Raw genomic sequence first — 27,800 nt, 5'->3', positions numbered from 1 at the left:
TAACCAATACCATAATGAGGGACCCTTAACAACAACAATGATAAACAACACTAACAACACTATAATAAGGGACCCTCAACATTACCAATAATGACAAAAATAGATACAACAGCAGTTCTCTAATCTCTAAACCCCCATCCACATCACGTGTTACTGTGAACATCTCTCTTTACAAGGTAAACTGCGGGTGGAGGAACCAACAAGTGGCTCTCATCAAGGGCATAAACTCGGCCCCCTGGCGACGAGAGGCGAAAGCTATACCAAGCAGCAGCAGCAGTCTTGGGCATGAATAAGCTTAATGCGTAGTTTCCTCTCAAGGCACTGCCTAAATGTGTCCTCGCAATCTACCGCACCGTCTGGAGTCGACTAGATTGAATCTAGTTGGCTCCTATAAATACTGCCTTTTCATAGGGGCTAATGGAAGACACACCCACCTAGGATTGCACTTGCGCCATGCATCTGCTCCTTGGGTCATATGCCCACCCCCACCCCCGTCTCACATCCGTGAATCGTACAGTGCCCTTCTCTTTCTTGGGCACGAATGATGCTGGAGATCTGTATTCGTAATGCAAGTATTAAATTTCTAAATTTAATTTGCGTTATTGCTCCGTAAAACTAAAAAATAACGCAAGGAAACTGATTCGCATAGTTCTTTTTTTTCTTTCTTTAATTTTTTTTTTTTTTGTAAAACTGAAAAATAACGCATGAAAGCTGATTCATACAGTGATTCTCCCTTTCTTAGACTTGGAGGATGCTTAAGATTTGTATTCTTAATGAAAGCATTACCTTGTTAAATCTCGATTTGCGTTATTTTTCCGTAAAACTGAAGAAAATAACGCAATAAAACTGATATCAGTTTGTCTAGAAATATTATACCCAAACCAAAACCAAGGCTTCTCTATCAGTTCAGATTCAACAATTATTGATTAGTAACGACGACACTGCAAAATAAAGACAGTACATTATACAGATATCAATCATTTTATCAAAACCCATTTCTCTCTCTAAAGGAAATTAACATCTCATTTTGAAGGAGATATCAACTACGCTTTCAACGAAGACCTTATCCATTACAAACATTTGTAATTATACTGAATACCGTACAACAAACTTACACTTGAGCAGCGACACTTTTGTGGAAAGCGTTCACAAAACAAAATCCTAACTAGCAGCAGAAAACGACAGTAGCACTAGCAAGTGCACAGTATACTAGCAAATAGTCAGTTTTAACGTTAATCGAGTTTGTATTCCGGGTGCAATGCATAACAAATAGTAAATCCATACATAAATAACATAAATAAAAGGACACTATTATGATTCTGCATTGCACCTGTGGAAAGTTACCTTGGCATCGATGCATAAATAAATCAGCAGAGTGAGGAAATGAATAAATAAAAGGAAACGAGGGTAATTAGAACAAGCAATGAATAATAAATAGAGAATAAAATCAAACGAAAGCAAGAACGAATAAAGACTTTCAAAGGGAGAAAAGAAATAAAAAACAGTAAGTACCGAAAAATATAAATGAAAATGAAAATATATAATTTAAAAAAATAAAAAAAACAGTATAGCCAATGAAGAGAGAGAGAGAGAGAGAGAGAGAGAGAGAGAGAGAGAGAGAGAGAGAGAGAGAGAGAGGAAAAACACGCAACCAACGAAAAAAATATATATATATATATAATTAAAAAAGTAAAAAAAAAACAGTATAACCAATGAAAAGAGAGAGAGAGAGAGAGAGAGAGAGAGAGAGAGAGAGAGAGAGAGAGAGAGAGAGAGAGAGGAAAAACGCGCAACTAACGAAAAATGTTAATGAAAAAAGAAAATATATAAAAAATAAAAAAGGTATAGGTAATGAAGAAGAGAGAGAGAGAGAGAGAGAGAGAGAGAGAGAGAGAGAGAGAGAGAGAGAGAGAGAGAGAGGTGAGACCTCTATGAATATGAAATGCCGGGCCCAGGTGCGACGGTAGGCGAGGGCCACCTATAAACATTTCCCAATTCGAACGGCTCTTTTCTATTTCCCTGTTCCGGGGGTTAGGCAGAATAATCACACAAATTGTGACATGGCAGGTCCAATGTACAAATGAAATTGCTGACTCTTAATCCGTTAAAATGCCCGGCGCCCCCCGACCAAAATGCTGCAGCTCTAAATATTTCATATCAAATACGTGTCTCCCTATTTGTTTCGTTGGGATGTGGGAGGGCGGGGTGGGGGGTTATAGTGCCATTTTTGAGGCTCAATCATGCAAAATTATATATACATACAGATGCGAGCGGCCATTCTTTTTATGGGCAGATCGACCGAAAATACGCAATAAATACATAAAAAAAAATATGAAAGACAAAAACAGCGAGTTTTTGCAGGGCCATTTCTGGCAAAAGCAGAATTTGCTTTGGAGTTGCGTCCTCTCTCTCTCTCTCTCTCTCTCTCTCTCTCTCTCTCTCTCTCTCTCTCTCTCAAAAACAACGTGTATGGTACCATTTCTATAGGATCCTCTTGAATGACGTACATTACAAAAGAATCAACGTAATAATACTTAACTCTACTTCTATTTTTCATTCGCGCCCATATTGGCAAAACATGTAAAACTCCCCATGCCCCGATAGAAAAAAAAAAAAAACGGCGATTTCATACCACCGATAGAATGTAATACGCCCATACGCATACATAAATACACTTACGTTTTTATACGGATAAACAATGATGGCCTATATGCGGATAAACGATGATAGGCAAGATTTATACGGAGCGATCGAGAGCGCGCGTTGTACAGAATCCATAGCGGTGCATGGTAAATCGCACAACGCTTTTCAGCATTTATAGCAGATCTGTTGTTTACATATCGGTCGGTTTCGATGTTTCCTTTATTTTCCCCTTCCACAACGGCCGGGCGAGTGGGTACCGTCTCCTCTCTAGGGGAACATTGATAAATGAGGAATTAATAATACCTTTTTTTTCTCCTCAATCTCTCTCTCTCTCTCTCTCTCTCTCTCTCACACACACACTCTTTCTCACACACACTCTCTCTCTCTCTCTCTCTCTCTCTCTCTCTCTCTCTCTCTCTCTCTCTCTCTCACACACACAGACTTATATATGAGGGTACCAGGCTCACCCGACCGGGAAATGTTCCAATATTAATTCCAGCCCAACAAGAAAATATTTATTTAGCCCGTGTCCTAAATCATTTGTAGTGCATTTGTTGACCGAAGAATTAAACTACGCACCTGGGATTTATTCAACTTTGATGATCGCAACCAGGGTAGATATGGGCAAGAATTAAATAGTTAATGCCTTCTGGAGCCACTGACTATGAGGTGACAGAATATAATTCAATTCCTATGGAATTTTACTGAACCGGAGATAGAGTAGTGTAGATAAAAATAATTAATTTTACTAAAAACGTTTCGGGGAAATGTATACAAACAAAAGACGTGTGACTAGTACTGGATTTAACCACAGTCTTCAGAAATCAATCAGTCATTGTTATAAAACAACAGAAACCTAAAACTTATAATTATCATATGATAATGATATACAAAGCCACAGTAATAATTACAGTAATTTGTGTAATAAAAATCCGCAATTACATAGTAAACTATATTACTATGTGAAATAAACAAGTTTGTTATTTTGCTTAGTAATATAGCTTACTATGCAATTGTGGATTTTTATTACACAGGTTGTTTTCATGAGATTGTGAATTTCTTAACAATTACAGTAATTATATCAATATCGTAAAATATTTTAACCCCGTGAAACGCATTAGCGAGAGAGAGAGAGAGAGAGAGAGAGAGAGAGAGAGAGAGAGAGAGAGAGAGAGAGATTATCAATGGCACTGATGCCGCGATCCATTCACTGGGCCAGTATTAATTACCTCCTCTGATCCTTAATGGTAAATTGATGAGTCTCTCAGTCTTTGCTGATCCACGTTGCCGAATCAGGTGGGTCTTTGAGTGGCTCTCTCTCTCTCTCTCTCTCTCTCTCTCTCTCTCTCTCTCTCTCTCTCTCTCTGACGGACCGTTTGGTCTTCCCTTCTGTCTTTTGTAATCTATCGTCACCCTTTTTAGTTTTCTGAAAAGAAAACTATTGTGCCGGCTTTGTCTGTCCGTCCCCACTTTTTCTCTCCGTCCTCAGATCTTAAAAACTACTGAGGCTAGAGGGCTGCAAATTGGTATGTTGATCATCCACCATCCAATCATCAAACATACCAAATTGCAGCCCACTAGCCTCTGTAGTTTGTATTTTATCTAAGGTTAAAGTTGGCCGTAATCGTGCATCTGGCAACGATGTAGGACAGGCCACCACCGGGCCGTGGTTAAAGTTTCATGGGCCGCGGCTCATACAGCATTATACCGAAACCACTGAGAGATAGATCTATTTTCGGTGGCCTTGATTATGCGCTGTACAGAAAACTCGACTGCACCGAAGAAACTTCTGTGCATTTTTTACTTGTTTTATTCAATTCTTTTTCGTATTGTGTTATATTTAAGTAATACATGTGACTGGAAGGGTTTCGTCTCTCTCTCTCTCTCTCTCTCTCTCTCTCTCTCTCTCTCTCTCTCTCTCTCTCTCTCTCTCTCTCTCTCTGTCTCTCTGTTTGGTGGTTTCTTATTATTTTCCTTTTCTTTTAACCATTATTTAGAGCTTTTTAAGACCAAGGTTTTCATTTTCAAAGTCTGTAAGTAGGATTATACTGTGTAAATCTGTCAGACAGTCTAATTTTCAATTATTAATTCGTTTTCAAATGATCCTCAAGATCTTGGTGTGTGTATATACTGTGTATATATATATATATATATATATATATATATATATATATATATATATATATATATATATATATATATATATATATATATATATATATATATATATATATATATATATATATATATATATATATATATATATATATATATATATATATATATATATACACACATACACATATATATATGCACACACATATATATACATATATATATATATATATATATATATATATATATATATATATATATAATATACATGCTATACATTTCTATCCAGTTAAACATTTCAAACGTCTGCATCACTGTTCTGGTTGGAAACCTGCTCAGTTCCTTCCATAATAACAGCAACGACGCCAGTTAGAACACATCGAAATCTCGCAACGGATCCAGCCTCTCACAAACCTAACCTTTTACGGAACCCCGTCGGTTTCGGGTAACCCGCCACGAGGAAAAACGAAGTCAATTACGCCCCCCTTCCAAATGTCAGGAGATACACGGCAGAGGTGAAATGCCTGCGCAGGTGAAATTACTCATGCCGACATATACCGTATTCATTAAATGTTGTGTGCCACGTTCCGGATTTTTTTTTTTTTATTCATAAGTGTTTGTTTAAATGTCTGTCCGTAATGTACAATAAAAAACAATTAAAATGCGCCGACATTTCTTCGGCGCAATCGGGTTTTCTGTATAGTGTATAATGCTGTATGATCCGCGGTCCATGAAACTTTAACCACGGCCCGGTGGTGGCATGTCCTATAGCGTTGCCAGACGCACGATTATGGATAACTTAATCTTTAAAGAAAATAAAAACTACTGAGGCTAGAGGGCTGCAATTTGGTATGTTTGACGATTGGAGGGTGGATGATCAACATACCAATTTGCAGCCCTCTAGCCTCAGTAGTTTTTATGATCTGAGGGCGGACAGAAAAAGTGCTGACGGACAGACAAAGCCAGCACAATAGTTTTCTTCTACAGAAAACTAAAAATACCTGTGCAGGTGATATTATTCATAGCGATACGTATTTATTATATGTTGGATGTCACGTGCCGAAATTGTTTTTATTTTTTTTTTTTATTACTTCACTGGAAGGCGGTTATGTATTCAGCGGTGTTAGTTTAAATGTCTGTCCATAATAAACATTAAAATACAAATTACTGATGGACTCTTCCAAAATCTGATGGAGATTTGGCCTTTGGCCCAAGGAAAAGTTGGTCAAATTTTGGAATAGATCCGGATTCCAGTCCGGTTCCAGGATTTTTATGTTGTATTCCGGGCCACCAAAATGAACGTAGAATCAATTCCATTTGCTTTCCCAGGACATAAAAACGCTTGTTAAATCAAACTCCGGTGGTGTTCCAGATCACTGAAATTAATATCAGTTCATTGCTGGACCCAATTTAATCATTTTTTTTATATAATGAGAACAAGCTTTTTTATATAAAGAGAACATTTTTTTTTATATAATGAGAACCACTTTTTTGTACATGAGAATAATTTTTGTATATAATAAGAACCAGTTTTTTGTACATAATGAGAATAATTTTTTTGTATATCATGGGAACCAGTTTTTGTATAAAGAGGATAATTTTTTATATAATGAGAACCAGTTTATATATATTATGAGAATAATTTTCGTATATAATGAGAACCAATTTTTTTATATGAGAACCGTTTTTTGTATGTAACGAGAATCAGGTTTTGTATATAATGAGAACCAATTTTTTTTTATAATGAGACCCATGTTTGTATATAATGAGAACCAGTTTTGGTCTATAATGAGAAGTATACCGACTAGCGTTCATGAACTCCTTCCACTTATTAATTACGAAACCGTCATCCCAGCGCGACAAGGATTAATGAACTAGGGGAACACAAGAGAAGAAAAGTAGATTTAACAGACCGACTCTCTCTCTCTCTCTCTCTCTCTCTCTCTCTCTCTCTCTCTCTCTCTCTCTCATCAAGAGAACCATCAAAGACAAGTGAGTATACAGTTCAAGGTCCGTGAGAAACGAAAGATAATTCCTCCCATGACGACAGAAACGCCCCTAATAAAGAATTGACAGAGTAATCTCACTCTCTTCATACCGTAGTCATGGTTGGGAATCCTCTTCCTCTCTTCATACCGTAGTCATGGTAGGGAAAACGCCCCGAAAGTAATACTGGGTGAAAATAAAATGAACGGACATCATGTTATCTATTCTCTTTGGTGGACGTCACAAAGAATTTCGAATCCCAGTGACAACTTGTTTAACCGCTGTCACGGATGACCATATCATAAAGCTGTGTCAAAATCAATTTCAAAAGAGACCTATATTTTGCCATCTCATGTTACAATGAATATCTAAGATGAAAAGATGGCTAATATGGTCGAATTTTATTGACAAAATCGACCTAACTCGCGTCAACGTCCACATTTGTTTCACGAAAGAATTCATTGTTGAAAATGAAAACCATTCAAACTATATACTTAGGTCTTCGGTTACTGTTCTCACTAAACTTGACTTATTTGAAAGGTCAGTGATGACGTGACAGTTGAAATATCCAGAAATTACAGGCGTGGGTAATTTTTTTCGTAATTATTACTTGGTCATTTTATCAAGGCCTTTTTCCCGTTCTTTTTCTGTGGTCTCCTAAACAAGGATAATCTTACGTACTGCGTCAGTTGTACCTACTTTGGATTTGACTAATATAGGGCATTTAGTTTATACCTACAGGTAACATTTAGTTCATGTATAAAAGTAACATTTAATCTTATATCCACAGATAACATTTAGATTGTGTATTCAGTAACATTTAGTTTTATATCGACAGGTAAAGTAGTTTATATCTAGAGGCGGCATTTACTTTATACATTTAGTTCACGTATACAGGTAACACTTAGTTTTATATCGACAGGTAACATGCAGTTTATATTTAGAGGTAGCATTTATTTTATACTTGCAGTTAAACATTTATTTCATAATCACAAGAAAAATTCAGCTTATATTTGCTGGGGGGAGGGGGGGGAAGGGAAAAGAGGATGTCAGCTCTTTAAGTTATGGTTATCCTATCCATCCTCGGGACTCGAAAATGGTCAAATCTAGCCCTAGGGTGAATATTTCGTTTCTCTAGTAAATGTCCCCGTAGGGGCCTAGCGCCGTCAGGGCACCTCCCGGGGTGCACTGTAGTCATTATTAAAGATTCTCTGCAACGTCCTTTCGGCCCCTATCTGCAACACCTGTCATTCCTTCTACTGTGCCTCCTAACAATTATTTCACAGTTTAACTGTCAATTTTCCTCTTGTTACGCCTTTCAAATCTACCTACTTTCAATTTCCTTTCCAGCGCTGTATGACCTCGTAGGTCCCAGTACTTGGCCTTTAGCCTAAACTCTGTATTCCACTCCATTCTAGTAAATGCCCCTTGTCAGGTTGTGGGTGAATGAAAAATCTCAAAATAAAAAATATCTTGGTTTCTGCTATACTGTAAATTCCTCCAGAGACGAGGGGTTAAAGCACCAATCCAGAAAGTCCTGATGGATTCACTATTTCCTGCTAATTTTTATATTCATATACAAAAGCTAATAATCCGATCCGATTCCTCATTATCGAGGATGACATGAAGTTAGGGTAGATTAAAGGTTTTTTGAGACCCGTATTGAGTTCCACAATGAGCAATTACTCCGTATAGCTTGTTAATGATAGCAGTATACGGGTGTTAATATTTAACATTCTTAATGAAAGAATTCTCTTGTTTGCAGTCCAGATATCCATTGCTACACACACACACACACAGTCACGTACATACAAACATTTATACACTATCTATATCTATCTATCTATCTATCTTTCTATAAATATATATGTATATATAAATATATATATATATATATATATATATATATATATATATATATATATATATATATATATATATATATATATATTCATACACATATACATATGTGTGTATATATGTATATACATATATATATATATATATATATATATATATATATATATATATATATATATATATATATATATATATATATATATATATATATGCTTTCTTGCCCACAGTCTTCCTTTCTCGCAGACAATTCTCCTTCGTCATTAATGAAGAAGGCAGCGTGCGTGGGTTATTTATTTCCCATTTATTTTTAAAATCTGATATTGTCACCGACTTTCGTTATTCCGTAATCTGAAAACATATTTCTTCCTTCCCTTGAAACGAAGACATAAAAATCACACTAACAGAGAGAGAGAGAGAGAGAGAGAGAGAGAGAGAGAGAGAGAGAGAGAGAGAGAGAGAGAGAGAGAGATAATTTGAGCAGGTATAATGATATCCAGACATAACGATCTGGAGGATAATGATTGCCACATGCGACACCCGCGAATAGGTAAGAACAAAGCAATAGAAAGTCCAGAAAAAGTTCGTTCAATATGTTGTAGAAACGGAAGCCGTTTTCCGCTATCAAAAAATCAACACGTCAGGGACGACGTTCAATCGACATCAGCATAATTAAGTGCATCTTTGACTTCGAGCCGCACAAACGAACAGGTCAATGAAGAATTAATGAGAGCAGAACAAATGCATTTAAATAGTCTGAGAGAGAGAGAGAGAGAGAGAGAGAGAGAGAGAGAGAGAGAGAGAGAGAGAGAGAGAGAGAGAGAGTTTAAAAATCAAGACTGTTACTAATTAATGCAGATATTTCTATATTTAAAGCAGTTATTTCACACTGCACTCAACACACACACATGTATATATATATATATATATATATATATATATATATATATATATGTATGTATATGTATATATACATACATACACACATACATACATAAACGTATGTTCGTATACATAAACCAATGTTTATTCAAACGACAAGAGTCAACAATATGTGAAGCTGAAACCCAGATTTTGCAAATTTGACGAAGAAAAGGGAAATGTTGCATTACGAATTAAGACTACGAATGACCACGGCACAGCTCTGAAATGAGAGCTAATTTTCTAAGCCTAAAATATTCGCAGAAACTCTCTCTCTCTCTCTCTCTCTCTCTCTCTCTCTCTCTCCCTTAATCTGTCTAAAAGCTCTAAAGGGTTCAGAGAAGATTCCTCGGCCACTCACAAAGGCAAAGCGACACAAACATGAATAAGTCACAGGAAATGGTCTTTGGTTCGGGATCTTCTCGCGAGCTTTCTTTCCAGAGCAAGCTCTCTCTCTCTCTCTCTCTCTCTCTCTCTCTGTATGACGCGCACGCGCGCACACACACACACACACACACACACACACACACACATATATATATATATATATATATATATATATATATATATATATATATATATATATATATATATATATATATATATATATATGTGTGTGTGTGTGTGTGTGTATATATGTATATATATTTATATATATGTATATAACACATATATATGTGTGTATGTATGTGTGTGTGTACTATTATAATCACATTATCCCGTGATTTGTTTATCACACATTACCACAGGTGAAAAAAATAAGAGAATGGATAAAAGTCCCGACCGGTTTCGACTTGATTTCTAAGCCATTGTATATGTATATCATGAGTGCTTACATGTGTGTGTAACAGATACTTGTTTTGAAATACATACACCTTATTTGTACAACATTTGTATGAAAAAAACCTTTATTGCTGAGGTGATATAATTACCGAGAATGTTGCTTTATATGATTAACATTAATGTTACATGTAATCAAGGATCTTTTTTAACAGTCTATTTTAGAAAATATTTGTATGATAATGCAAATGAATGTGATGATAGGCAAGTCAGATATCTGGTCCCAAAATGAAAAGAAAATAAAGTAATGAAATCAAATTATTAAATCCTGTAAAATAAAAAAAAATAAAAACTTTAAAAACGAAAAAAAAAAATATGAAACTAAAATTATGAGACGCTGTAAAATTTAAAATCACAAAAAACTTTAAAAATTTGGAAAAAGATAAACACCATTCAGAAACAAGTCCCTCACTGCAGTCTAGACTGAAGGCACTCCCCGCGCTCTTTGATAAATCAAATAAGCTTCAGATCTCGGAAAACACCAAAAATCGGCGCAAGTCTGAACCAACATTCGCCGGTCCTTCCCGCTCTGCAAAAATCGCAGGTAAATTTCCGGAAACCTTTGATACAAAGTAATAAGAAATAAGGATTTATAAAACTAAATTTACGTCGCTTTGTTCTTCTCACTTCTGGGACGTTTTGACGTATAAATAAAGGAGCGGAATTTCGCCCGTTTTTCGAGTCCTTTTTATAATGATTTTAGCTCCTGGTTTATCAGTTTTATAATGATTTTAGCTCCTGGTTTATCAGTTTTATAATGATTTTAGCTCCTGGTTTATCAGTTTTATAATGATTTTAGCTCCTGGTTTATCAGTTTTATAATGATTTTAGCTCCTGGTTTATCAGTTTTATAATGATTTTAGCTCTGGTTTATCAGTTTTATAATGATTTTAGCTCCTGGTTTATCAGTTTTATAATGATTTTAGCTCCTGGTTTATCAGTTTTATAATGATTTTAGCTCCTGGTTTATCAGTTTTATAATGATTTTAGCTCCTGGTTTATCAGTTTTATAATGATTTTAGCTCCTGGTTTATCAGTTTTATCATGATTTTAGCTCCTAGTTTATCAGTTTTATAATTATTTCAGCCTCTAGTTTATCAGTTTTATCATGATTTAGCTCCTAGTTTATCAGTTTTATAATTATTTCAGCCTCTAGTTTATCATTTTTATCATGATTTTAGCTCCTAGTTTATCAGTTTTATAATCATATGCATGAATGCGTGGCTGCTTTGTCTGTTTGCACGGGTTTAATGTGTAAATATACATATACAGTAAATACGTATAAACGCACACATATATCTATAAATAAACATATGTATATATACATGCATATATATAATATATATATACATATGTATATATATATATATATATATATATATATATATATATATATATATATATATATATATATATATATATATATATATATATATATGAGATGGTGTAACGTCACGTGAAAGATGAGAAATATCGTCTGGGGTAAGATTCGGCAACCTGATTGAATTACTCTCTTTTAAGAGGTTGAATGTATACCTCAATATCTTACAACATTATAGCCGTAAAATACCACTGTCACGCTCTCAGTAGAATTACATTTATCGGTTATTATTTTCATAATAATTTCTTCATTCTTACGGTGGAAAGTAATGCTCACGTTTTTTTTTTTTTTTTTTTCCATTTAAGATATTTAAGTGTGTCTGACTTTACCACTAATTATATATATATATATATATATATATATATATATATATATATATATATATATATATATATATATATATATATATATATATATATATATATATAACGTACGTATGTGTACTTGTGTATGTATGCATATACACACCCCTACACTCTTCCTTATTCGAACCATCCTGTGGGTATCTGTATACAACATCGGACAAACATTATTCGTCTAAAGTTATGACCGAGAGATTCACATTGCCGTATTTTTTATTTTTTTTTATTTTTATGAAACGGTTACTCGAAACCCATAAAAGCAAAGGAGTAGGCGGAAAAGCATATTTTTCATATTCTCTTGCATATTTTACGGGCTTCCCTCATTACATTACTGCTTTTGAGTCTGCCGGATTATGTAAAGAAAAAGACTTTGTTGTCGTGTTTATAAAAATGGAGAGTATTTAGGATGTAAGATTCAGAATGTAATTTGTGAGAGGTTTTCGACAAATGAAGGAAGCCTACGTTATGATTATACACACACACATTTATATATATACACAAAAGTATATATACATTTGTATGTATATCTATTTATACATATGTAATATAAATACATGTAAAAATATATGTATTTAAATAAATGTATTTAAATATATATATATATATATATATGTATGTATGTATGTATATGTATATACATACTGTATGACTGATTGGCCTGGAGTGAAAGTGGGTATTAAACTTTCTTAGCTATTTGATATGCCAATTTTACAGACAGAGTTTTGAAACAAGTGGAATACAGGGAGTTGCAGAGATTGGTGAGTTTTGGAAAACTGTTTTGAAACGGTTTGTAACTGCAAAAATTTTAGATGTGTTCTTACTGAGAAAATGCAAGAATTGAAAAGGTTTAAACTGAAAACGAGAAACGATGAGTTACTCCTCCATCCACCAACATAATCTGATTTTTTTAAATGCTGCCCAGGCTTTGCTAATGGACAATATTAAAATGCATAACGAAACATTCAACTTTATTTTAGAGTGTCATCATTATCAGCCATTAAGAAATGAACTTACTGCAATACGTGTAATGGTCAGATATAGGTTGGAAAAATGTCAGGAAAAAAAAACAAATATGAACACAGACATACTTATAACGATAAAGGCGTGAACTCTGGTATATTTGGAAAGTATTATACTGTAGGTACAAACAAAGACACACACACAAATAGGGGAATTGAAGAGTAAGCCAGCAATTGCATTTGCGGCAGATACTGAGAAATTTAAGTGTCACAAACCCTTCTACATATCAACTGACTGAGGTCATAAGCATTATTTACCGGCAAACCCTTATTGCACGACACCCAGCGTTGAGTCACAGTGGTTCTGGGAAAAGTTGACTGTATGCTAACGCGGTCTCTTTGGACCTAACAATGTTGAGACTTTTTTTTTTTTGAGAAATGTGACACTGACAATTGTGGGACAATTTTTGAAAAATGTGGCACTAGTAATTTTGAGAAAATATTTGAGAAATGTGGCACTAATAATTTTGAGAAAATATTTGAGAAATGTGGCACTAATAATTTTGAGAAAATAGTTGAGAAATGTGGCACTAATAATTCTGAGAAAATATTTGAGAAATGTGACACTAATAGTTTTGAGAAAATTGTTGAGAAATGTGGCACTAATAATTTTGAGACAATTTTTGAGAAATGTGGCACTAAGAATTTTGAGACAATTTTTGAGAAATGTGGCACTAAGAATTTTGAGACAATTTTTGAGAAATGTGGCACTAATAAATTTGAGACAAATTTTGAGAAATGCGGCACTACCAATTTTAACGGAATGTATTTACTTTTCTATGCATATATGCATTATGAGTTACTGAATATCACATGAGATTCTATGATACCTTTTTCAAACGTAAACAGTCGAATAAAAAAAGGTGTGTACCTGTGTGTGTGTGCATTAAAGAGAGAGAGAGAGAGAGAGAGAGAGAGAGAGAGAGAGAGAGAGAGAGAGAGAGAGAGAGAGAGAGGGAGAGAGAGAGAGAGAGAGAGACTCAGACTTGCATGTATATTGTTGGCATGTTATATTTCTTGCCCATCAAGAATTCGAATAAAAAATCATACATATCACTCTTGAGATTTTTTCAAAATGTTTCACATTAACCTGACAAACGTTCAATCAGAACATATATTTTACGAAGCCACATCAATCAAACGTTACGACGATAAATCTTAAAAAAAGAAAATATTATTCAAAAAATTGGGAGAAATAAAATGGCCCTTAGAGAGTATCACTACTCAACAAAAAGCCGATTATCGGAAATCTTTTACTTGGAGAATATTAGCATCCTCGGGAAGAGAGAGAGAGAGAGAGAGAGAGAGAGAGAGAGAGAGAGAGAGAGAGAGAGAGAGAGAGAGAGAGAGAGAGAGAGAGAAGGAAAAAAAAGTTTTAATTGCCAAACCTCATCGGTCCTAAACTTTAAACCGATATTCACGGATTCTTTTCACAGACTTCTGCCAGATTTAGTTAATTACCTTAAATCCGTCCTTAAGTTTTATCAAAAGGGGAAAAGGATGGGAGGGGGATGGGGAAGGAGGGTTTGAGGGACAGAGGGAGGGAGGGAGGGAGAGGGAGAAGAGGAAGTGTTGTGAAAGGCGAAAAGGAATTGAATCGTAGAAGTTCGATATCTCTTTCGACTGGGTCCTTTTCTTTTCCAACACTCTCCCCGCCCCCCTTTTTTTTCTATCTCATTCGTGGTTCTTTTTTAATTATCTCTCTCTCTCTCTCTCTCTCTCTTATTTCAGCATCACACAACTCTCTCCTTCCCACCCCCTTCCCTCACGGAGGAAATCCCCCCGAAAACTCAACCCTAACCCAGATGAAACCCTCTATCAAGGCTGATCCCAAAAGAGGCCAACTCGATTCCAGATCAGGAATCCCTCTCCCCCCCCTCACCTATACCAAAGCCTATTCCCAGGAGCCTAAGGAAGGGGGGGCGGGGTGAGGGGGAGATTCTACCCATTCATTCGTTCATTAGGGGCTCTTATCATTGCCCGGAGTAAAACAAAGCCAGGGCTGATCATTAAGCACCTTTGACAATGAGCATCGGGAGAGAGAGAGAGAGAGAGAGAGAGAGAGAGAGAGAGAGAGAGAGAGAGAGAGAGAGAGGTGTATGTAACTCTCGGTCGAAGTTTGAACCCTATGGAACTTTGGCATAGAGGTCACGAATGAGGGGGGGGGGAGGGAGGCAATGCATTAGAGAAAATAGAACAGCCCTCCCCCCACCTCCCTCCACCCATAACCTTAGGCCCTCCCAACCCCCAATTGCAGCCGTAGGCGGGGGTGGGGGGGGGAGACACAACAAGCAGCCCATTGGACTCTCATTGGTAGTCATCTGGCGGGCATATGCTAACCAAAAACCTTCATTATGTTGTCGTTCCGCTTCATACGGAACGACGCGGGCGACACACAAACACGAGCGACGGTTCTGTCTCGCCGGGGCCCTCGACGTGAATCCCAAAACGCTTTCTCTGGCGGCGAGCGTTTTTTGGGTTCTTTTATTAGAATGAGAACGCGCTCGGAATTCAAAATACCCACTTCGAGTTTTTTTTATTTCTTCTTCAAATTTTATTTTCTTTTTTTTTTTCTCAAATGTGAACGCGTTCAGAGTTCAGAATACCTATTCATTCATGGTTAACGAGGAACTGGGTTTAGAGTTCTCCGAGGCAAACGCGTTCAGAGTTCAGAGAACGTGAACGCGCACGGGATCAAAACCTCTCTTCTTAGTTTATAATAAACCGATGAAAGTTCTCGTTTGTGAGAATGGCGGGACATAAGGAGCTGAATTTTCTCTTATGAACACCAAATCCTACAGAGTGTTCTTGGATGTGAGAACACTCTTAGCGCAAAACCTACTTTACATCGTTAACGGGAATGCCTTGGGAATTCAAGATTTTTCCGGTCTCTTGCTTTGAGATTAAAACTAGATAGACAGACTCTTAGGACGATTGACATAACCCTCTCTCTCTCTCTCTCTCTCTCTCCATTTATACACACACAAAGATATATATATATATATATATATATATATATATATATATATATATATATATATATATATATATATATATATATATATATATATGTGTGTGTGTGTGTGTGTGTGTGTGTGTAACAGAGAGAGAGAGAGAGAGAGAGAGAGAGAGAGAGAGAGAGAGAGAGAGAGAGAGAGAGAGAGAGAGAGATTTTAAGCGGTTTCACCACGAGGGGTGAGGATCATCATGCCATCAAAGCCCTCACGTTTTGATTCTCTCTCTCTCTCTCTCTCTCTCTCTCTCTCTCTCTCTCTCTCTCTCTCTCTCTCTCCACCCTTCCTGCGACTAACAACTATCAACTAACAACTCAGTACATAATTCAGTTCTCAGGTCAACAGAGGCACACATGACTTCTTAGCCGCAGGCAAGCATGTGACTTCATCGTTGCCTAGCTCAACTTGTTCGTTTAAAGATCTCTACAACATGTCAACTTTGTTGGGAGTGGTTATAGTACAACTTCAGCTAATCTACGCGGACGTACACAGTCCATTCCTGTTCTATTCCAAAGATATTTTGTTACTTCTGCCCTCTTATGGCAGTAATCACTGACTCAGCATATCCAAGTAACGCTCCTATGCTTATGCAGCAACAAAAAATACCCTTTTAGGTTATTAAAAGAAAGAAAGAAAAAAAGAGTTGGGTGAGCCTGCGTTACCATTATGCCAATAATTGGTAGCCTTTCCTGAGTCGGCTTTTCCAAGCTGAACATTAAGAGGGAAATCACATTCAGATTATGTTTTCTGACTGTTCAGAAAACACCAGTGGTAGCGCGCATAGCCCAAAAAGGGCTGTTTAGATCAACAAGTTGAGCTAAACGCCTCTGGAGTCATCAGTGCGACGCCAATGTTGTCTCTCCTTTGTCCGATTCGGGAATCGAACTCAGGGTATTCATTTTAGAGTTTGACGCGCTACCACCCCGCTACGATGCGTGAGAGAGAGAGAGAGAGAGAGAGAGAGAGAGAGACCCGTTAAAATACAGAAATAAAAAAGAGAAAGAGTAAAATAATACAATAAAAATAAATATCACCAAAGATATAAAACATCAATGGCTGTTGAAGAGAGAGAGAGAGAGAGAGAGAGAGAGAGAGAGAGAGAGAGAGAGAGAGAGAGAGGAGATCCGTTAAAATAATACAATAAAAATATCACTTGATATAAAAAATCAATGGCTTTTGAATAGAGAGAGAGAGAGAGAGAGAGAGAGAGAGAGAGAGAGAGAGAGAGAGAGAGAGAGAGAGAGATTAACCAAATCATTTTAACGGGAGAAGTTAGCTCATTTTCATGCCATTTGATGACGCGGGTCGCTTATTTAAATCATTTGAAACGAAAAAGAGGTGAAGGGGTATGGGCGAGGAGGTACAATAAAGGAAGAAGGAGGGGAGGGGGCACCGGTGCAGGGAAGGGAGGGCGACGGAGGTGGAGGGAGGAGGGAGGGAGTATAGGAAGGGGGAAGTGGAGTGGCGCCTTTAATGAAGACTGAGCAAAGCGGTCATTAGAATAAAATCAATACGCGATCACTCATCTCTTCACATCAAGGAAAGAACAGAGAGAGAGAGAGAGAGAGAGAGAGAGAGAGAGAGAGAGAGAGAGAGAGAGAGAGAGAGAGAGTATGAGATAAGAAGAAGAAGAAGAAGAAGAGAGAGAGAGAGAGAGAGAGAGAGAGAGAGAGAGAGAGAGAGAGAGAGAGTGTGTGTGTGTAGAGAAGAGTATGAGATAAGAAGAAGAGAGAGAGTAGGGAAGAGTATGAGATAAGAAGAAGAAGGAGAGAGAGAGAGAGAGAGAGAGAGAGAGAGAGAGAGACTGGAAAATGGAGATAGAAATAAAGGTGGTAAACTAAAAGTAAGTATGAGAGAGAGAGAGAGAGAGAGAGAGAGAGAGAGAGAGAGAGAGAGAGAGAGAGAGAGAGAGAGAGAGAAAAGGGAATATGAGATAAGAAGAAGAAGAAGAAGGAGAGAGAGAGAGAGAGAGAGAGAGAGAGAGAGAGAGAGAGAGAGAGAGAGAGAGAGAGAGAGAGAGAATTTGAAAGAGGGGGAGAAAGACTAGACAATGGAGAAAGAAATAAACATGGAAATATGAAGAGAGAGAGAGAGAGAGAGAGAGAGAGAGAGAGAGAGAGAGAGAGAGAGAGAGAGAGAGAGAATGCGGAGGAGGAAGTAACAGCAGGAGAGTTAATGAGAGAGAGAGAGAGAGAGAGAGAGAGAGAGAGAGAGAGAGAGAGAGAGAGAGAGAGAGAGACAGAGAATGCGGAGGAGGAAGTGTGACAGCAGAGAGTTAATGAGAGAGAGAGAGAGAGAGAGGAGAGAGAGAGAGAGAGAGAGAGAGAGAGAGAGAGAGGCGGAGGTAGTAACAGCGAGAGAGGTAATAAGAAACGAGAGAACTTGAAAAAAAAAGAGAGAAAGACTAGAAACGCAGAGAGAGAAATAAGGATGGCAAGGAAGAGAGAGAGAGAGAGAGAGAGAGAGAGAGAGAGAGAGAGAGGGGAAGGAACAGCAAGAGAATTAATGAGAAATGAGAGAATTTGAAAGAGAGAGAGAGAAAGACTAGAAAATGGAGAGAGAAATAAGGATGGCAAGGAAGAGAGAGAGAGAGAGAGAGAGAGAGAGAGAGAGAGAGAGAGAGAGAGAGAGAGAGAGAGAGAGAGAGAGACTAGAAATGGAGAGAGAAATAAGGATGGTAAGAAGAGGTAAGAGAGAGAGAGAGAGAGAGAGAGAGAGAGAGAGGAGAGGAGGAGGAGAGAGAGAGAGAGAGAGAGAGAAGCACGGGAAACTGGGAGAAGGAAAAGGAGACTCATACAAGGAATTAGTAAACGGGGAAAGATTAAGAACACCGACAGACGCAGAGGAGGAGGAGGAGGAGGAGGAGGAGGAGGAGGAGGAGGAGGAGGAGGAGGAGGAGGAGGAGGAGGAGGGCGACGAGGAACGGGGATTACAAGACTTAATTACATTTCGAGATGCACACGGGGACACGAGAGGTTATAAAGGATATTACTGCCCCCCCAACCCCCTTTCTCCCCTAAAAAATAAAAAAAGAGAGCGACAAAATGGTCGCTTGTGATTAAACTTTGCACTCAAGACGAGACGAAAAATTGCTTGTTCAAGAAGACTCTGAGTCGAGGAAATGACTTCGGCTGTTTCTGAACTGAGCTGAATATAGAGTTGAGGCCAAAGGCCAAGCACTGGGACCTATGAGGTCATTCAGGGCTGGAAAGGAATTTGAGAGTAGGTAGGTCTGAAAGGTGTAACAGGAGGAAAACCTCAAAGCCGTTGCACTGTGAAATATTTGTTGAGAGAGGGTGGATAACGAGATGGAAGAAAGATAATATGAACGGAGGTACAGTAAAAGGAATGAAAGAGGTTGCAGCTATGGGCCGAAGGGACGCTGCAAAGAACCTTCAGTAATGCCTACAGTACACCGCATGAATTGCACTGACGGCACTACCCCCTAACGGGACTTGGGTTGTTTCAGAGCGGAATCGTAATTCGCCGTTTCCTGAAGACGTGACGATATATTTTTTTATAATCTGTATTATTTTGTAATTACTAATGAATTTACACCTTTCGGAAAGTTGTCCACCACTGGACTTGTATTTCACTTGCTTGCATTAATGTAAAATGAACATGCATTGCATTGCTTTTTAAATAATATGTCATATCTGAATTCTTATAATATATGAATCTGCATCTTCCTGAAATTTGCTTTCCACATATTTATATGATGATAACTTAGATGTGTGCTCTTATATACCTTTTATCATAACTTTGATAATATGGACACAAATTCAGATCCACACATGCATTCACACACAAATTATATATATATATATATATATATATATATATATATATATATATATATATATATATATATATATATATATATATATATATATACATATACTGAATATGTGTATATATATACATATATATATTATACATATATATATATATATATATATATATATATATATATATATGTATGTATGTATGTATGTATGTATGTATGTATGCATGTGTGTGTACAAAGAAAACGGGGAACAATAAAACTAACCAGGCATACCTGTTATGTATGAATGAAACGAAAAAAAAAAAAAAATACACCCAACCTAATCAGAATCATAATTTATCAGGAGATTTGGGATGTCAAAAAAACATGAAAACACAAATTCGCTCACGAATTCAGAAAATGGGGACCTGACACCTCAGAAGCCCGAGGGACAGGTACTAAAGGTAAATGGAGATCAAAATGATCCGTCCAAGCGTAAAAAAAGATGGGAATAATAACACCATTAACATTTAAAAGCCAGAGGTAAACGTGATATGGACGGGTGGGAAATGTGACCCATAATGATTTATTGTAACCGCATGAGACACCCAAACGCTATTAGGTTTTAGCTACTTGCTTGCAATACAAATTTCTTGTTTGTAAACGCTATATAAACTAATAAACTAATTAAATATACATACATTCATACATACATATATATATATATATATATATATATATATATATATATATATATATATATATATATATGTATATATATATAAATTTCATATATATATATATATATATATATATATATATATATATATATATATATATATATATATATATATGCACGATACAATGCAGCTTCTACAGTAGTTCTGGAGAGAGAGAGAGAGAGAGAGAGAGAGAGAGAGAGAGAGAGAGAGAGAGAGAGAGAGAGAGAGAAGAGAGGAAAATCAATCGATCTTGTATCATTCTGGAAATGAATAAGCATTGCAACGTAGTGCAACATCGCACACCAGAGAGAGAGAGAGAGAGAGAGAGAGAGAGAGAGAGAGAGAGAGAGAGAGAGAGAGAATATGCATTCACTCAATAACAACACCGCGTACCTGTGGAGAAAACCCGCAGCAAATGTTGCCGGTGTGTGTGTGAGAGAGAGAGAGAGAGAGAGAGAGAGAGAGAGAGAGAGAGAGAGAGAGAGAGAGAGAGATGGACAAGCAGTTGACAGGAAGCCGGACGCATGTTATTCTCTGGCCGGGCGAGAGAGTTTCCTTAGCCTCATCCAACATTCACCCGTCCTCGCCGACATATGGAGAAATGTCATCGGTCTGTCGTGTGTGTGTTTGTGTGTGTGTCTCTACGACAAGAATCCGAGAGATTCCGAATTGGAATAATTGATGTCTCGGGCAATATATACACACGGTGCCGCTCCTACTGCCGGGTGGACATTCATCGCTTTCGGAGGCTTCGCAGTTTCCCGTCTTCTCAAAGATTGAATTTTAGATTCGGGGTTTTATATTCGGAAATCGTTTTTGTCCTTATCTGTTCGATAGGGGGTTTCTCTTATACGTTCGATAGAGAGAGTTTGTCTTTTATGTTATATACAGAGTTTGTCTTACATGTTCGACAGAGATTTTGTCTTTTGTCTTCTATAGAGAGTTTGTTTTATACGTTCGATAGTGAGATTTTGTCTTTTATCTTCGATAGAGAGTTTTTCTTATATGTTCGGTAGAGAGATTTTGTCTTTTATGTTCGGTAGAGAGATTTTGTCTTTTATCTTCTATAGAGAGATTTTGTCTTTTATGTTCGATACAAAGTTTGTCTTATACGTTCGATAGAGAGATTTTGTCTTTTATCTTCTAAAGAGTTTGTCTAATATGTTCTACAGAGAGATTTTGTCTTTTATCTTCTATAGAGAGTTTGTCTTATATGTTCTACAAAGAGATTTTGTCTTATACATTCGATAGAGAGATTTTGTCTTTCATGTTCGATAGAGAATTTGTCTTACGCGTTCGATAGAGAGATTTTGTCATTCATGTTCGACAGAGAGTTTGTCTTATACTTTCGATGGAGAGATTTTCTCTTTTGTGTTCTATAGAGAGTTTATCTTTTATGTTCGATAAAGACTTTGTCTTTTATGTTCAATAGAGAGATTTATTCTTTTAAGTTCGATAGAGAGTTTGTCTTATATGTTCTACAGAGAATTAACATTGAATGTAAAACATAACTTGTAATATTGCACTTTCAGTAAAGCAAGGTTGTTGGAATACGCTCCCAAAGACTTGGAAATGAGATTAAATGTGTAAATTCAATCACATGGGGAATTATCTGCTACAATGACAATACCATTAAGAGTTCAGCATTGTACGTAGAACATAACTCGTATAATTGCACTTACAGTAAATTAGGTCTGTTGAAATACGCTCCCAAGGACAAAAAAATAAAACACCAGGTTTATAAATTCAAGGACATGACAAATTATCTGCTATGATGAAAAATCGACAGAGTTAGTCCTGAATGTAGAACATAAGTTGTAATACTGTGCTTACAGTAAAGTAAGTTTGCTGAAGTTACTTAAGCTTGAAAATACACTTTCAAGGACAAAAATGAAATACCAATTACATAAATTCAATCAGCTTCAGAACTAGCAGCTATGATGAAAAATCTTTGGTAGTATCTCTGATAATCCTGGGAGAATTAATGTCTAAGTCCCTACAGTTCCATTTCAATTATTTGAAACAATTAGAGTAATGAAATAATCAAAGAGAGCCTCCTACTCATTAAAACAATACCAATTAATTGAAAATCATTCTAAAAGACTAAAGAAAACGTTTTTAAACAATACTAAGATATAATTCAGTATAATCGTAGAAATATGATAGTAAGAATCAGTGCGCTGTTTTCTAGTAGTAATAATAATCAAAATTATTTTTGTTATAGCTTTAAAGCTGCCACTTCTGCATGTTAAATTATTTTGACCTTGATAACTGAAAATTTCTATTTTTCTTAAATTTATTTAAATATTCCATAACCTTCAGGATGCTATCCACAATGAATTTTGTCACTGTGTTCATAATCTGAACCCGTACGCAAAACTTTATTTAAATGGTAAGAACCAACTGTTTATGGGTTCTGTTTGGTAGTTTTCAAAGTGAATAAACAATTGTTCTATAAAATCATAATTCCCTTAACACACCCAGAAATCTTTTTCTTCCTCTAAAAAAGCCGTGCAGCTATGATAATTCGACTTCAGTTCTTAAGTATGTAAATATACTCGTACACCGAATATTTAGCCACAGGTATTTCGCTCATGATTCATGACCTTTCGAAAGTTTGAAATTCGTTGTGCCGGAATAAAATGTCATCCTGCGACAATTGAAACAGTTACCAAATTACGAATTATTCCGACAGCAACAATTACCTGGTGACATCATTATTTACAGTCGGGAATTAAACTAACTTTCTCCTCCACCAAACTCCAGATTGTGTTTAGTGCATACGATCTCCGCTGATAAGCCTTTATTTTTCAGTTAAGGTCTTTTGATATAATACGTTCAAGAGATCAGTTTATATTAGCGTTCAAATCGATGAGATTAGTGGATATGATTTTATACGCTGTTTCAAACATCTATTTTGTATCTATGAATCATTTATAACTTTCCCAAAATTGCTAAGCATTATTATTATTGTTATTATTATTATTATTATTATTATTATTATTATTATTATTATTATTATTATTATTATTATGTTTTTTTTTTATTTTTTTGCAGAAAAAATAACATGCGTATATATAAATATATTTTGCTTTAATCATTCATTGACATCCTCGCACCCCTTAGGAACCGGCTTCGCACCCCCTAGGGGTGCGAGCACCCCTGGTTAAGAACCACTGTGACTTAAAGCGCGATATTTCCCCCGGACCTAGACTAAAAACGAGATCAGAAATTCCTTTGGATGATATATATGGACTGACACTCGAACACCTTCCGATTTCAAATGTTGATATATCACTTCTGTCAACCTGAGCGGACGGACACTGAAATAATAACACCAGAATTGGATGGTAAATTGAGATAATAATAGCAGAAGTAGACGGTACTGTCCGAGAATGAAACGCGTTCAGTAATGACTATCAAAATCACGAACGAATTTCCTGATGACCACCAGAGGTAGACGGTATTGCCACGAGAATAAAACGCGTATGATAATGTTTATAAAATTACCGAGCGAATTACGCGAACGGCATCGAAAGAAATTGCCGCCACGAAGCAAATGAACGGCGCAATTAGGCCCTGGGCTAGGGAATAAAGAGGAGGCATAAAGCGAAATAAAGCGAAATAAATCAAATCGGCCGAACAACGGGGTCGGACAATCTTTCTCGCGCTGATGAGAGTCGTCCCGAAACATAAATTAAACACATTTAGCTAAAAACATATTTTTCCCCCCAAACGTCCCATCCCACCTCTCTCCTCTTCCCTCCCCCCCTCTCCCGGTCCATTCCCCCTCCCCAAACACAAAACATTATCACCAGAACGGCCATAAAGCATAAAGCATAACAAGCGGCAGCCGGCATCAGCTTCATTAAGAAATAATGATTCATAAACATTACATAAACAATGGAGTGATACCCAAATTACACGTTAAATCAGCCAAATGACTTTATTATGCGCCAAATGGAATGGCTTCCAGTGCGGGGAACAAGAGCCCGGGGGACGGGGGGGGGAGGTAACAGTAGATGGGTGGGTAGGACGGGGAGTGCTTATACCCTACTCCCCACCCCCCGCATCCACCCACGCAGAGATGTGTGATTTAGCGTTAAAATATGGCCAGATAAAAGTGATGTCTAATGACATTTGGCTTCCCGTATGCGGATAAGGATGGCGGTGAAAAATGGGGGTGGGGGGGGGGGAATTTAAAATTCTCCTTTTTATCTTTATATATAGGTTCATAAATGGTTGTGGTACACACGCATGTACAGTACACGCGCACACACACACATATGTACATATATATATATATATATATATATATATATATATATATATATATATATATATATATATATATATATATATATATATATATATATATATATATATATATATATATATATATATATATATATATATATATATATATATATATATATATATATATATATATATATATATAATATATATATATATATATATATATATATATATATATATATATATATATATATATATATATATATATATATATATAAATATATATATATATATATATATATATATATATATATATATATATATATACTGTATATATAGACAACATATGTATATATACACGTATGTATATAATTTCTAAATTTACGTTTAAAAGGGCGTGCATAATAAACATATCATGCATCATTAAACAAATGATAATACATAATAAGAAATAACGAAATACATACTTTTGTCTAAAAAAAAAAGCATGAACGATTCATGGGCCAGCAGTACATTTCCTTCCATGCCACATAAATCTCTTTTTATGCCACATAAGTAATGCCTCATTATGCCCCCAAACGATCAACTTAAATGCCCAAGTGTATACATTAATAACATACATACAAAACCCTACTAGGTCATATCATTACAAAAACAAGTAAAAAATGCGTCGAAGTTTCTTAGGCGCAATCGAGTTTTCTGTACAGCCGCTATAGCGTGTAATCAAGGCCACCGAAAACAGATCTATCTTTCGGTGGTCTCGGTATAATGCTGTATGAGCCGCGGCCCATGAAACTCTAACCACGGCTTGGTGGTGGCCTATCCTATATCGTTGCCAGAAGCACGATTATGACTAACTTTAACTTCAGATAAAACAAAAACTACTGAGGCCAGAGGACTGGAATTTGGTATGTTTGATGATTGGAGGGTGGATGATATGTTTGATGATTGAAGGGTGGATGATCAACATACCAATTTGCAGCCCTCTAGCCTCGGTAGTTTTTAAGACCTGAGGACGGACAGAAAAAGCGCGGACAGAAAAAAGTGCGGACGGACAGACAAAGCCGGCACAATAGTTTTCCTTTACAGAAAACTAAAACCACACTATAAATATATCCCCATAAAAGACTAAAATAAATAAACAACGAACAGATAAAAAAATATAAAGAGAAATAAAAAAGAAAGAAAATATAAAAGTTGGAAGCATAATCCCCCTTTACTGCCGGCAAAAATTTTATACGCCAGAAAATCTAATTATCATTATCATGCCTGCATATAAACATGATTACTCTTATGCAAATAGGAGATTCAGCCCAAGTATTCCAACGCTTTAAACAGACTAAAGCTATTCGGCTTTTTTTTTTGTCCTAAACTTTGGGCAGGGAGTTTTATTTCTGATACTTTAGTAAATAACTGAGTATAAATATATTTGTATGCAAGAAGACTCAAGCCTACACACACACACACACATATATATACTGTGTATATATATATGTATATATATATATATATATATATATATATATATATATATATATATATATATATATATATATATATATATATTTATATATATATATATATATATATATGTATGTATATATATATATATATATATATATATATATATATATATATATATATGTATATATATATATATATATATGCATGAATCGAGCAAACGCACACACACACATACACATACGCACACACACATATTACTGTATGTGTACATGTGCGTGTTGTACAGTAGAACACGCAACATTAGCCCGCGTACCGGAAAGCGTTCCTTAATATTGAATTTCGATCACAAACAAATGGAATCCAGTGAATGAACAAATGCAATGTACGAAAAGAGTAGACTGTATGATTGAAAATAAAGAATCTGAATACCATTGATATTGCATATCCGTTCTCTTTCCGTCTTACTCTTCCTTATGACTGTGACCGTTTCCAAATAAAACGCGAAGGAGATTTGTGTTACCGGAGAAATAACCGAATGCATCATTTAAAATACAACACTGAAATATGACGTTAAAGGTCTTTGTCTATTTGAAGACCTACCTAGGCATAAATAATTTATTTGTACGATTTAGGACTGGAAGCCTGTACATAGGGTTACTAGCATACTGAACGTTGGTTATTGGAATAAGAAGCATCTCTGATTTCGTAAGTTCAACCAATAATCTTTTGTGGTGCGATTCTGTAGAGGAACTTTACTCTATGAATGTTCCCGAGATTATATTATATTGACTCCTCTACTGAAAAAGGAGTACGGGAAGTTTCTTTGGGGCACAGAACTACGGAGAATTGAGGGAAGAATAAAGTATCTTCTGTCAATTACACCTGTCAGGCTAGGAAAAAAATTTTTTTTTACTGGAATATTTAACTTTGTGAAAACCAAAGAAGAAGAAGAAGAAGAAGAAGAAGAAGAAGAAGAAGAAGAAGAAGAAGAAGAAGAAGAAGAAGAAGGAGGTTAATTGTGTCAGTTACAGCTGTCAGTCTTAGAAAATATTAACTTTCACTGAAATTATCAACCTTCGGAAAATTTCCGCAGATTAATGCGTTCCTGAATCAGTTACTGGCAATAGGAAATTGACGGTCAGTTCATGCGCATTTTTAACTACGGTAATTTCAAAATCTTTTCACATTCTCTCTTCCTTTCGTTAAATCCCTCTTTTTTTTTTCCTTTTCATTTCTATTCATAGTTTGAGGAAAGGATTAATCTTTTTTTTTTTCCGAGCAGATATATCAACGTTAGAAAAATTGGAAAGCGCACAGAAGTTGGAGATATATTTTTACGCAATTTCCAGTTCCGTCCTTTCAAAATCGCTGGATAGAATATATATATATATTTATTTTTACATCTCTTGATTTTCGTTGAATTAAAAAAGTAATGCATGAATAAGCGTGGAAC

At 36.0% G+C, this 27,800-nt stretch overlaps 1 protein-coding gene across 1 annotated transcript in view; it reads right to left on the bottom strand.

The window, feature by feature from the left end:
* Nucleotides 1–27,800, bottom strand: part of LOC136842178 (protein FAM133-like) — a 43,936-nt gene that overhangs the window by 7,179 nt on the left and 8,957 nt on the right. The window contains exons 2-3 of the mRNA XM_067109538.1: nucleotides 501–555; nucleotides 174–278 (exon numbers count right to left, since the gene is read on the bottom strand). Coding sequence (XP_066965639.1) covers nucleotides 174–278; nucleotides 501–555 — 160 coding nt within the window. The remainder of the gene's footprint in view (nucleotides 1–173; nucleotides 279–500; nucleotides 556–27,800) is intronic.

The sequence above is a fragment of the Macrobrachium rosenbergii genome, chromosome 9 (genome assembly GCF_040412425.1).
Source record: "Macrobrachium rosenbergii isolate ZJJX-2024 chromosome 9, ASM4041242v1, whole genome shotgun sequence".
In the NCBI taxonomy this organism is placed as follows: Eukaryota; Metazoa; Arthropoda; class Malacostraca; order Decapoda; family Palaemonidae; genus Macrobrachium; species Macrobrachium rosenbergii.
This window is presented reverse-complemented; position numbering and strand designations above follow the sequence as displayed.